At 34.4% G+C, this 14,308-nt stretch overlaps 2 protein-coding genes across 2 annotated transcripts; one reads left to right on the forward strand and one right to left on the reverse strand.

Moving 5' to 3' along the window:
- Positions 1-498: 498 nt before the first annotated feature.
- Positions 499-5,314, reverse strand: LOC140743667 (SH2 domain-containing protein 3C). The gene is made up of 6 exons (XM_073075112.1): positions 5,017-5,314; positions 4,417-4,644; positions 3,161-4,155; positions 2,923-3,091; positions 1,892-2,069; positions 499-1,610 (listed from the first exon to the last, which is right to left on the reverse strand). Exons 1-6 carry the CDS (start codon positions 5,017-5,019, stop codon positions 1,249-1,251), a joined length of 1,935 nt encoding a protein of 644 aa, XP_072931213.1. The 5' UTR covers positions 5,020-5,314; the 3' UTR covers positions 499-1,248.
- A 2,494-nt stretch (positions 5,315-7,808) lies between these two features.
- On the forward strand, positions 7,809-13,193 carry LOC140743148 (alpha-mannosidase 2). The gene is made up of 6 exons (XM_073074207.1): positions 7,809-7,953; positions 8,056-8,849; positions 8,936-9,028; positions 9,121-9,315; positions 9,402-9,513; positions 9,626-13,193. Exons 1-6 carry the CDS (start codon positions 7,869-7,871, stop codon positions 12,286-12,288), a joined length of 3,942 nt encoding a protein of 1,313 aa, XP_072930308.1. The 5' UTR covers positions 7,809-7,868; the 3' UTR covers positions 12,289-13,193.
- The last annotated feature ends 1,115 nt before the right edge of the window (positions 13,194-14,308 follow it).

A 14,308-nucleotide genomic window follows, 5' to 3' on the forward strand; every position in this document is an offset into this window, starting at 1 on the left:
TGTCTCACACTGAGCGATAACCACCACCACACCACCCTTTGCTTTCGCCCACGACTTAGATCACGTCCGGCACTGGACATATAAGACCGTATGGATGAAACTTGGAGACAGAACATTGACTGAGTTGGCTGTACTGATCAGTGCAGGAACATAACTCTGATCTCTGAACCTATATCAGATATACCTATAATTGTTCGGTTCCTTCACCGCAACTAAATTGGATGTCATAGTAACTATAGTTTAGGATAAATGTGTTTATGCCAATTATGGAATTACTCAATTTATGGCGAATCGAAGCCTAATTATGCATGCACTTGTCTTACGTGTCAAATAAAATGTATGTGAAATAAATGTTGGCGTAGTGATTCGTGTTTTATTTTCATCACAACAACAATCCCCAAAGGTGACTGATGCAATGTTATCTGGATTCTGGCACGACGCCGAGCCGCAAAGAAATGAAACAATTATCTATAGGTAATTTATTTGAACTGTATATTTTTAAAAACGTATAACAAAACTTACTTTTTAAACAATGACGAGCAAATTGTAATCATTTTAGTTTTCTTCCATATAATACCTATGTACCAAATTGTGTAAAGCACGATATTCTTATTATTATAATATTCAAAATTGTAAATTTTATATGAATATAATATGTACGAGGTATTAATATTGTTCTGGTAAATCCAAGTACATACCATAAGAATTATTGTGCCGCAAAACATGCACAATTTATTATATATATTTATATATTATTTACCATGAGGAGATAGAGAATAATTAATACACAATAAAGCACACGTAATCTCGATCAGGACAATACAAATAATTGCTATGCACACAAAGTATAACATACCTACTTATTAAAGATTTGTATTTGTAAATTTTAAAGAACATGGAATTTTTAAATTTAAAAGAATGAAGACTCACGTGGAATTATGAGTGACATAATATGAAAATATAAAAGTTTCACTATCCATTTACTTATAAAATTATACAAAATAAGTATATTAATTCCATGCGTCTTAAAAAAACTGAAACCAATTGCAAACGATATCATATTTACTTCTCTAATGTATTGCGCATCAAGCCTAAATTACTCTATTTTAAGAATTATAATTTACACACTATTCAAATATAGAACAAGACATACACATCAAAAGCCACAGAAAAAACACCAAACACTCGACCAGACAGGCAGTCATTAAAAACCTGCTAAATTAATGATATGACAAAGAATATGCTTAATTACACCATATCGTCGACATCTGGCTGTTGGTTCGCCAGCTTGGTCGACATCGCGGTTAATATGTCCGTCAAACGTGCAAAGCGCTGATTTGGGGTTGTTAACGCACCCCGCTCGCCCCATAGAAAATTGATGTGAAACTCAGTTCTGAATAGTTCGAGTAGGACTGGGTCTAAAGTGGGTCCTAGTGAGGACATCTCTTGTACGACTGTCCGGGCGTTGCGCTTAAACATTTCCACCTGATCAGGGAAGTGTCTGGCTGTCTCTAGGTGGGCTGCTGTCGCGTTGAAATCGAACTCGAGATTGTTCATCAAACTTAAGGGGAATGAGTCATCAGGTTGCATTAATCCACCGCCGTCGCCGTCTAAAAATAAAAAAAGTTATTTTTTTAGAATAAGAATTATCATAAAAACCAGCGACGCCTAGCTTCTAAACACACACATACAAATCGTAAAATGGATCTCAATTTGGACATCATATTTATAGTACTCATCGCATTTGCCGTATGATAAGAATCAACAAAAGTAAAATTGATAAGACTTAAAAGTAGAAGAAGACTGATTAAGATAATTGTTAAAATGTCCACGTAGTTAACTTCGAACACAGATTAGTACTTCGAATAGAATATTAAAATAAATGAATTACCAAATAAATGGAAGCACAGAACTGGAGGAATCACATAAGGCGTGGTCGTGTTAGGTGGCAAAGGATTTGTCCCGTCGTTCATACTCTTGAAACAAGGTCTCCATTTAGCTTCGAACATGTAGGCGTTGTCTGTGTACACTCGCCGTAGAATATTCCAAGCGTTCTCGAGGCATTCGACCTGGATGTTAAAAGTAATTAAAAATAACCTTCCTTCAATTAAGGTACAAATCAAATCAAATCATTTATTTGCTAGAACATAGTATTAAAAGGATTATAAATAGAAGGTGGTAGAACTTTTTCTGGTTCGACTCCGGCGGCACCACCGCCACACCTATTTCTACCTAATAACAGTAGTGTTAAGCGCTGCTGTGTTCCGGTTTGAAGGGTGTGGTAAGGGAGACAGACTTTTCCGAGGCGTTCTAGCTTAGTCCTCAGGGGTAGCGGCGCATCTGTGGCCGTCCTCAGGTAGGAATATCTAATCCTATCTAGGGTTGATTACAGATGTCCATGGGCGGCAGTAGCCACTTACCATCAGGTGGACTGCATGCTCGTCTGCTACTCTTATATTATAAATAAATATATATATATATATATATATATATATATATATATATATAGAGTACATTATGTTCTACCACATTGGGCGTGCAAAATTTATCTATCTTGTTCAATGATTTATTACATCGTTAATTAAGTTACATGTCAAAGACAAATATAAATCTTACAGGAATCGTAAAAATTACATAATTTAGGAAATGTCACTAAATTAAACATTATTAATAATTCTAGTACATTTTTCATGAAGCGATCAAACTTTAGCCCTTAACAATGATCTGTGATCGGTTTTATGCACGTATCGTGCCATATCAATCGTATTTGTGTTTATTTTTATATTGAACGAAATCGATTAATACACATAAAAACACTGGACTGTATGAAAGTACGCTATTTTTACGAGAAACAAACACGGCTAGAGTTTACTAAGTATTATTTAATAATACATACATATCTTAATTAAATTTGCTAATTACCTGTGGCATACACAATCCAAACATAATAGCGGAGAATCCATACAGGTTCCCTAGAGCTGTTTTAGTTTCTACAGCTAGAAGAATCCAGTCATTTATTGTGTCCGCTCTTTGCCTGTCTGTCTGGCACGTGAGTATGGTTACAGCTATCAGAAGGCGGAATGTCTCGATTCTGTAATAAAATAACGATTAATCAATGAAAAAAAATCAACATTCAAAGTATTAGCTTGTTTATTATCACCTTTCAATAACGTCCAAACGCAGAGCTCTCCCTTGAGGTAGAAACATAAGTTCTAAACCTGATGCAGTTTTTTCAAGACCTTCAATTTGAATAGTGTCATCCAACAAGAAATGTAAATCAACTTTAGTTAGATGATTTGCTAGGATACGTGGCCCAGATGTCCGCAGCAATAGTTTAATAGTGTGCAAAGTCTCGGATTCCAATGGTTTCGTGAGATTTCGAGGAATGATTTGCGATTGGAAATTTTCCAAATTAATTCTTGACTCCACCGTATAGTCTAAATTTTCAGACTGTAAAAGTTTTGCTTCCGTGAGGTCGTAATCAAACTGCTGTTTTATCGTTGGCGTTACTAAATTATAGTCAGAATCTATTCTAGACTTATTTGGATCGCTGTGAGCGGAGCTTTGCGTAGAGTCTCCTGATCCGTTACCAGAATCAGACCCAGAGACGTGATACAACCGTTGAAGCTCTAGTCGTCTATCGTCTGCTTTAGGGCCATCATATCTGGCAGGTTTTGCTGGTGGGCTAGTTGGCAAATTATTATCCCAGCTTGAACCTGAATTACAATCATTCGAGAAGTTTTTGACATGTTTACTCGTTTGACTTTGTATTACACCGTCTGCACTCGCACTCTTCCCATGAGTGACGTGCTGAGCCATATCGATGGGTGTTAGAGAATGGGATCGTTGCTTTTTGAAAGGCACACGAAGTTGCATACCTGGTTTAGCTGCAAAATGACTATACAAACTATACGGGTTTCCATAATTGGAGCCATCTCCCATTGGAGATACCATTGAATTGACATCATCAGTCGGAATAAAGTTTGTCAAAGGCACTACACGGTTTGCTGGATATTGTATTCTGGCCCCAGATGCGGCTGAAATTGGTTTTCCTGATCCCACATATGAGGTAATTAGGTCTGCTACCGTATCATAGGCTTCGTCTTCGAACTGGTACTGATATCGTTCGTATACAGTTTCTGGGTGTACCACAATCTGTGAAAATAAAAAGTTAGTTGAAATATACACTTTAGTAATTTAGTTTCTGATATCACTTGGATTTTATAAATTATAACATCTAACAAGTAACAAACCTCACGGAAGAGACCTCAATCATCAACGTACTATCGTGACGAGTCACGAAAATAATTGACGGGTCTATTCTTTTACGTGCTTACTTTCATTAGATCTTTATTAAAAGGCCGCGAATTAATATCTCAAAAAATAGTTTCAAAATATAAATGTAAAATTAATTACCCTTTGAATAACGAAATGTAGATGCTGTCCATTTGATCGACAACTTAGGACGTAGTTGTCTGGCTGTGACGACGACTCTCGAACAAGGAACTCTCGGTCCTGTTGCAGCAAGCTCTCGGCTGCAGTCCGGCTCAGCGCACCATGGTACCACCCGTGAGATATGATTTGATCAGACGGTAACGAAAACTCCCATTCAAGCAAACCTGATGTGGTCATAGCGCTGGAATCCTAAGAACGAAATGTTTATATAAGACCACAGAAGAGCACTAAAGCTGAATTTATAACTGTAATTGAATGTCACCAAATTTGCCAGAAAACAACAATTAAAATACTTGTTTTATGAGTTTTGAATATGTAAAATAACAAAACTTTTAAAACTAATTTATTGGTTGTCCACACGAAGTAATATTTTGTGAAACAGTAATTTATTATAAGACAAAATAATGAAGGGAATAATTATTCCGTGCCTAATTACTGGCAAGTATCGTCTTATTTACAATTAGGTAAGTACATTACCATCACCATAATATAACTACAAATAAATCTAATTGTGTGTAAACTAATATTAAGATAACAACACACACTCAACTGGATACTTACCATTATAATTGATCAAGTCTACGGTCTAGGAATCTTTCATCACATTTGCGAGGTAAATGCACTGACGTTGCAATTGGTATGAAAAGACGCGCGAGCGGAGAGGGTCGCTCGTAGGGGTGAGTCTGATCGATATCCCCGCCGAGTTTCACCCCGGTATGTTGGCAGGACGACTGTAACTAACTTCACGGTATAGTTTAACGCACGCGTACTATAGTTAGAAGGCTTGCGCGCGCAACTGTCCACATAAAAATATGACTCAAGTGTTTCATTAACTTTAAGATCCAAGTAAGAGTTAAATTCGTTAATTAAAGTTAAATTGATCCAACCCTTATTAGATCCATACACCTTCCGTTTCATAAGCCGAAAATGAGACCATAGAGTTCTGTACATACATCCATCCATTCACACTTACTTTCTCCTTTATAGTATTTAGGATAGAATTGAATTAGCACGTAGCACAAAATAAAAACTATAAGTATTTTGTGCACGTAGAATGTTGGATGAAGCGGTGTTTCATAAAGTCCGTATCTCCGATTAACTTGATTTTTCGTATAAGTAGACATGTATTTTGAAATGCGGATAAACTTCCGAAAAGCGCGTACCGCCGATCAATCTGAAATTTGGTACACTAACGTATTTTGACCTCCTGATCACGAATATCATAACCCTTTCTGAGGAAAGCTAAAAAAATAGTTGAAATCTGTCAGGAATGCGCGATCATGCACACCGAACGAAAAGAAGTTCTCCTTCGTTTTTCTTATTCAAAATGGCGTTTGCGCCAATTTTCCTTATGATATTCGTGATCAGGAGGTCAAAATACTTTAGTCTACAAAATTTTAGGTCGATCGGTGGTATGCGCTTTTCGGAAGTACACCCTGAAATGCTTACTACAATGCAATCTATCCACAATTTTTTTTTGCAAGGTCATATTTAAATCATTTATTTTAAAAAAAAAAAGTCAAAAGTGCGACAAATTTTACAATTTAGCGACTAAAACAGCGTTATACGAGTATGTATTAGTAGTGTGTAGGATCAAAGTTTAGTAAAATAGGTTGGAATTTATATGATCAGTAAGGCAGATCTTTATAACACCCATATAGACAAAACACTGATGGTACCGGCACCGTCGAACCAGAAAATAGAACTATTTTAACTTCTAAAAATCCTCATCTTAAAAAAATCTGTGGACGAAGTTGTATGTTATTGCTAGTGATATATAATTTGAGGCCCTACAGTTAAACAAACGATCGATATTTGCCAGACATTTAAAAGAGTGTTAACTGTAGGAAGTGTAGGACTTATTCGCCCTTAACAAGCAAGCTCTCGTGGCGTAATGGTAAATTGAGCTCAAAGATTCCGTTATATACATACATACATACATATCTAATAAAAGCGTATTGAAAAGTCGGCAAGCACATATAGTCCATTTTAAAAATGATTACGCATTTTCATAAGAAATTTGCGTCCGTCTGGGTAGTGACGTTGTCGTGTAGTTGTGTTACGTGTGAATAGACACTATCTTAAATTTCTAAATCTTAAATGATTCCCATATAAAGTGATAACACGTTTTTTTTATAATATAGGAGTAGCAGACGAGCATGCAGTCCACCTGATGGTAAGTGGCTACTGCCGCCCATGGACATCTGCAATCAACCCTAGATAGGATGAAATATTCCTACCTGAGGTCGGCCACAGATGCGCAGCTACCCCTAAGGACTAAGCTGGAACGCCTCGGAAGAGTCTGTCTCCCTTACCACACACTTCAAAACGGAACACAACAGCGCATACCACTGCTGTTATTAGGCAGAAATAGGTGTGGCGGTGGTGCCGCCGGAGTCGAACCACAAAGGGTTCTAACACCTTCACTTATTTCTTTAGTGGAATTTCAAAAATATATGTAGATATACATATTCGTATCAATTCCTATTTAAAGTACTTAGGAGTTGCTCTTCCATAAACAGTAGGTAAAATAAAAGTTCCACTATATCTAACCACAAAGGTAATGGCTAATTGTCATAGTGCTTGCTACCAAATTGGCAAATTTTAAAATAAGTTGTCAACCCTTATTAAACCACCGTAAGGGTTGCTTTTTCAAAAACTCTGATATTGGTGTTTTATTATTTTCAGACAGCTAAATATCTATTTTCTTCGAGTCTGCTATGAAATTAGCGGACTTTTATACTAACTTTCAACCCATATTTAACTCCCTAATCGGCCGAATATCAAATAATGCGTTCTTAGTGCGCGTCTACACGACATACAGACAGAGAAAAAAATAAAAAATATTGTTTTGGGTTATCTTGTGTATATAAAGGCCCTCGTTGTGAATTTTTTAATATATTTGCCATGTACAGACAGTGACCAGTTACAGTTTTGTTATTTGTATAAATAAATTAAATTCAGTCAACATCGTGTAACTAACATAATTATGAATCTAAGAACTTGTGTTATTGAGCATCCGATCATAATAAAATCAAAAAAGGTACCTAAGTTACCGAAATAGGTATTTTATTAGATTTATGAGCGTTTGATCTTACATAATATTTAAAAATAGTTAAACATAATGGTTAAAAATGGTACAGTCCTGAAGGCAATTAGGCGTTTGGATATGGCAAAAAATGTTTTTACAAATTAAACATTATTTAATAATTTCAGTTACCATAATGTAAAAGTAGGTAAGATGCGATGGATGTGATGAGAGGTTCCTCGTATTTCCAACTTTCCAAACACAATACACAATGTCGACATATGAAATGCACAATTCATTGTTGAAAGTTTAGTTTTAAAACATCCTCTTTATATAAGATTTGCCGTGAAGTGAGCAGTCTTCCTCGCCTCCGACTGCTCTTAAGATGTTCAGTAAAATATATAATTTACAAATTAAAATATGTATCGTTATATTAATTTTAATGAAAGAAAACTCAAGCTATGAAAAAAGTAAGAAGCCATTGATTTATTTTTCTTTGTTTCGTTTTTATAATTTTAACTACTAAATATCTGTTTTTTTTTTTGTTATTATAATGTGGTTTTGTATTACAGCTTTGCGTAAAATCGTTAGGAACCAGTCAAAAATGGTACCGAGGCCATTTAGCGACATTGCAAGCATCGATTGGAATAATAAAACACCACAGTTTCCACATGCAATGATATTCCCAGGGTATGCGCAAGTGAAAACTGTTATTCATAAAATGCAGCGACCAAAGATTTCCACTATATTATCTTCAGTGGAGACAAGCAGAAGCAAAGCGACGTATTCTAAAATGAAGATGACCAAAAATAATAGTGTTAGTTCCAACGAACTAAGGTCGACGAGGAACGTATTTGATAATGTTACTCATCCAGATGTAGGAGATCCAAACAATGTACTTTTTCCCGATTTTGATCTAAAAAATCAATTAATAAATACCAGTTACCCAGGAAATATTGCTTTAGAAACTTTTTATCATATACCAGCCACATCAAGGTTTTTCTCAAACATCAATCAAGACGCATCAAATAAGAAAGAGAAAGAGGACCTCGATAACAACACTATAATAATTCCTGTACCGGGAGATGATAGAAATCTTATAGTACAAAGTATATTTAAGCCAGCCAATGATCTAAACTTGAAAACTGACAATGCCTTGGCAAATATTTTATCACCTAAAACAACCGTATCAGATATTGATGCTGATAATGAAAAGCCTGATTTTATTTTAGAAGAAGTTGCTGATAGTATTAGTCCTTCAACTTACCAATATAATATCTCAATATATCCATATATTTGTTCGGTCATACCAAAATCTAAGGCGGATTTTGATGCCTTAAAAAAGTTTACTCAATTCGATGTAGAGGTACGATACAATTACATATTAATAATTATTTTTCACAATTATCTAATTAAATGCGTAACTAGATATATAGTCATTTTATTTTGCAGGCTCCGTGGATTTTAAAAAAAGGGTACTGGAATCGCATTTTCAATAGTCGTTATGAATATCTTATGAGAAATCCAAAATGGCCTTCCTTAAAGGTGAGTATTTTTCAAAGTTTTTTTTTTTATTTTAGAAAGGAATCTTTTTTATTTTGGAAAGTTTACTTTTAATTGAAATCTCTAATTTTTAGGTAATACTGGTACCTCGTAGACACGTAGACAGCATTTGGAAACGATCCTTTGACCAGTATCACAACGACAGCGTAAATATGATTATATCAAACATTGTTAAAAAGTTAAAATTCTACACTAATTTAACATTTCAATGGAACGAGGTGTCACATTTGAGTCACTGGTGGAAATATGCCAATAAAAAAACTCGAGCGGTAAGAAATATGTTCGAATTTATTTTATGCAGTTAATATTTTGTAGAGAAAACATCTGATAGCTAAAATATATTTTTTATGTATAGGGGTTACGTCGACTCGTCAAAGGAGGTCGACTCGAAATTACGACTGGTGGGTGGGTAGAAACTGATGAGGCGACTTCTGATTTATTTGGACTTGTTCACCTTTTGATTGAAGGTAGGCACTGGAATTTATTTCGAATTTTAACTCTTGTTGCTTACTTTTACACTGATATGTAAAAAATGTTCCTTAGAGGAGCCTATTATTAAATATATTTGTTTTATTCCAGGTCATCAATGGTTAAAAGTCCATTTAAATTATATGCCAAAAGTTGCGTGGCTTACTAATAGCGTTTCTCATAGTCCAACCATGACCTACCTTTTATCAGCTTCGGGTATATCAAAACTGATCATCACAAACCTCCATTATTCATGGGAAAAATACTTTGCCGAGTATCAGCTAAGTGATTTCGTTTGGGTCCAAGACTGGGACAATGAAAAATCTTCCACAGTTCTTAATGAGGATTTGGGCAAAATTGGAAATGACCGTTATCCAAAACACTCGGTGTTTACGCATTATTTACAATTCAATTCAGCCGGCTTAAAGGCATGCGGACCAAATGGTGACATCTGCGTAAGTGATTTCGACTTTGGGAGAACAAACATTAATTTAGATGTCGACGCTTATAATATTAAAAATAAATCTGAGACATTACTTGAGCAGTACTCCAAAGCAGGAACAACGACACCACATAATATAATTATAGCCCCGATCGGCGGTCCTTACCATTATGAATCACAAACAGAATTCGACTTTCAGTATAACAATTACAAAAAAATCTCAGATTTTATCAATGCAAATCGGGACATCTATAGAACTACAATTGAATTTGGCACTCCGTCAAATTACTTTAGCTCAGTTTTTGAAAAACATAAATCGCATCCTACTATAAAAGGTGACTTTCTTAATTTTGCTGATATTAAAAGCGGTAACCCAGCCTACTGGGTGGGTTATTTTACATCACGGCCTCTGTTGAAAATTTCACTTAGGCGGCTTCAGTCTACCTTGCGTACTACAGAACTGTTATTTACTTTCGCTCTAAGTGTTAATTCCTTGCGTAGAGGTAATTACTCTAATTTATCGACCCTTTTACTTAGAGCCAGAGAAACTGTTGCTCGTTTACAAGATCGGAACGTTGTAAGTGGCACATTAACAATAAGCGCATTAAAATATGTTCACAACCAGATAGTGGCTACTGCAAGAGATTGTTGGCATATACAAGAAGTAGCAGCAAGTTTATTAAGCGCCAGACCCGATCAGAATAGAACATACTTACAAAAATATGTAAATAGAGACGGCGAGTTTACTACAACATTCAGAACTGTTGCTCCCGGTGATCAGATTTATGTATTCAATTCATTGAGTCACGAAAGAACCGACGTAGTGGAATTAATGACTAGATACCCGAACGTAAGAATAGTCGATCACAATAAAAAGGAAGTTACGATTCAAATAAATCCAGTTTGGAAATATACTTCCGATAATTTATTAAAGATATCTAAAGACTTTTTCAAGATTATCTTTGTTATCACTGTACCGCCGATGACCCTTGAGTTGTTTAAATTAAAAGGAACCTATGATGCTGTACACAGTTCGTCCACAATTTACTGTATAGATTGCATTATAGACGAAGCTGGAAATAGTGGTACAATATTTCCATTCAATATACAACCTATTGAAATTGGTGATATTCAATTAGAAAATTACAAGCATAGATTAGTATTTGACGAATTTACAGGTTTTCTAAAAAAGGTCGTCGATAAAGAAACAAATACAGAGAAGATAATTACGATTGACTATGGAGCATTCAGAAGTTCTAATGAAAATTCAGGAATGTTTTTATTTAATACCAATGTATCGAGACCGTTGTATGATATTTTACAGTCATATAGAATTGGAAGCAAAGCTAAAATAATGATCATAACTTCAGGACAAGTTACGACGGAAATAACAGCTATTTATGGTCGGCTTTTACAACATACTGTAAAGATTTTTAACTTGATGAACAGTCCGTTATCTAGCGCTCTTTTTATTGAAAGCAAAATTGATCTTGACATTTCACCTTCGAATAGAGAAGTGGAAATATTTTTGTCTGTTCAAACTGACATCGTTAACGGCAACCATCCAGAAATATTTATAGATAATAACGGTTTTCAATACACATCCAGAGTTATAAACATAAGTAGACGAGTAGAATCGAATATGTATCCCATGACGAGCATGACTTTCATACAAGATCAAAAACATCGTTTAACTATTATAACAGATCATGCACAAGGAGTTACAGCACTACAGGAAGGTCAGCTGATAGTGATGTTGGACCGTAGAGTTCTTTATAATGATGGCCGAGGAACCAATGAAGGTCTTGCGGACAGTACTACAACTGTTCACCGACATTATATTTTACTTGAAAATTTCGCTGAACCCATTAATGATTTTGACTCAGCTTTTCCAAATATTGAGGTAATATTGCCAAGTCTACTGGCAAGGCACTTGGCAAATGCTCTGAATTATGTCCTAGACATATATTTAATTGATAAAAATGAAACACATTATTGTTATTATGCTTTTTTACCGTTATTGAAAACTTCTTTTCCATGTGATGTAGCAGTTATTAATTATAGGGCTGTTTTTAACAAGCAGTTAGAGAAAACAAATTCCAATTCTGCCTTGATGACACTACATAGGCAAAGTTTTACTTGTCAGATAGATTATACTTTATATCAGTACTGTAATGGTGGAGCTATGTTCAATTTAGACAAAATATTGCGCTACGTTAAAGATATTTACAAAACTAATTTAGTCGGTACTAGCGACAATGAACCTGTAGTAGATTTAGACCATGGAAATTTTCCTCCCATGGAATTACTTACGGTAAGAATTTTTTTCTAATAATATAATAGAGTAGTAGAGCAGAGTAATAGAGTAGTATAATAGAGTAGTTTTTTAGTGATTTATTATACTAAACTAAGTCTTGTAAGTATAAGATTAATTTAAGGGATTAATTAGTTTACCCATGTGTTATGAAGAGAATATATTCATGATTCACTCTACCCAAACAAGTTTAGTTCAAAGATTTACAACGGAAATATACCATACTTAAGTATATTTATAAATAAGAATAAATAATATTCACATTATATTTGTATTATAGAATTATTATTAAGTATTATATTTTATAATAGGTATATACTTAATGTAAATTTAATCGTTAAAGCGCAAATATACTATGATGTTGGCACACCCGAATATTTTTTGTACAAAACACTATAGCCATAGATATATTATGCTCATACGTTAGTACCTATAATATATCTGTGACTATAGCCAATTTTATATATTGACGGTTGCCCGCCTACATCAGGATTGGCCATAGCGTCTCACGTGGGTGTTTGGGCGATTAAAATTATTTGCAAGCCAGACCACAAAACCAAAAGTTAATTTTATTCCAATAAAGTTATGCATGTTAAATTAGCAAGGTCAGTTCACAATTATTGAAAATATCACACATCACACACACACACACAAACAATTGTATTAGAAAACAAAGATAATTGAAAAATTAAGCGAAACAATAGCGATTCGTCTAAGACGTGGCGCGTCCTCTTTTCCCGCCTTTTTTTCTACTCCTCTAAAAAAATAGTGGCGGCGCTCCATCGACAAGACGTACCGCTAGACTGCCAGCTGACAATCTTGTTTCGTCACAGCTTAATCGTTATTTTTTTAATAAATAGGAGAAAAGAAAACAAATTGTGGTATAATTTAAAAATTGAATCATATTTAGAAGATTAAATAAAGAATAGCTCGTAAACTGTATTTTTTTCATTCATTAAGAAACAAAGTCTTAATTATTTTATATGTTGTAATGATGAAATAGGGATAAATAATCAGTTATTGGTAATTGGGTACTTGACAGTTATAACAATAAAATATGAAATATGTTGGATATGATAGCTTATAAGTAAACATAAATTATGCAGTATTTCGTTTATTTTTTAATACGTTCTAAGTATTTTAATTTTTAAAAAGAAATTTTCGATTTTTTATCTGTGGATTTTAAATCCCAAAACGGCGACAGTGCTGCCTCAAATGTCATGTGACGTCACTACATCGAAACCAAACAACTTGTTTGGAACAAGACAAATAATAATTAAATCGTTTGCTGTTGGAGTTGGTTGAATTTATAATATGTTGTGAACCGAAATGAAGCCATACTATATTAAAGCTGATAGCGTGAACCTGCTTAAAGAATCTCCATATATGCAGTGCAATAAATCAAAATGGATACAAAAACTTCCGTGAGATAACCTATGGAAATATCAAATAAACAACGTAAGTAAAACATTCTTTATATTTACATTTAATCATATCGGACAATTAAAACATTTCTTAACTGACTTCAGACAGAAGAAAGGTTGTCATCAAGTGATTATTAAGATTTTTTTAAATATACTTATATTCTTATGTGCACTGTTTTAAGGTTATTAATTGGTTATATTTATATTTACAGATCTTCCCGACAATCGTATAGTGACGACGTTATAGAGTATGTGCAGTTTAAGAGGAAGGCAAGTTTGTGTTTCATGAAAAGTAAAAGTTGTCCTGAACACAAGATACATCAATGAAAATGAAAATGTGAATCTGTCCTGCCTAGAAGAAGTGAGGAGCCAAAGGTTTCGAAAGTGGGCACCAGTCTGAAATACATAAAGTAAAGTACACGGGAAATAGTACGTCTTTACTTGCGTAACCTACCCAACAAGATGAAGGAAGAAAAGTGACCATACAGTTCCTATTATTGCATTGCAATTTAATTCTGAAAATGACAGTGATAAAAATATATATCCATTTGTTACGGAAAATAATTTTAGTAATGAAGAAAAGCAGACACGCAAGCAGCACAAAAATTTAGCTT

Source organism: Epargyreus clarus, unplaced genomic scaffold (genome assembly GCF_041222505.1).
Source record: "Epargyreus clarus isolate Ecla_fem2 unplaced genomic scaffold, WU_Ecla_fem_2.2 ptg000007l, whole genome shotgun sequence".
Lineage (NCBI taxonomy): Eukaryota > Metazoa > Arthropoda > Insecta > Lepidoptera > Hesperiidae > Epargyreus > Epargyreus clarus.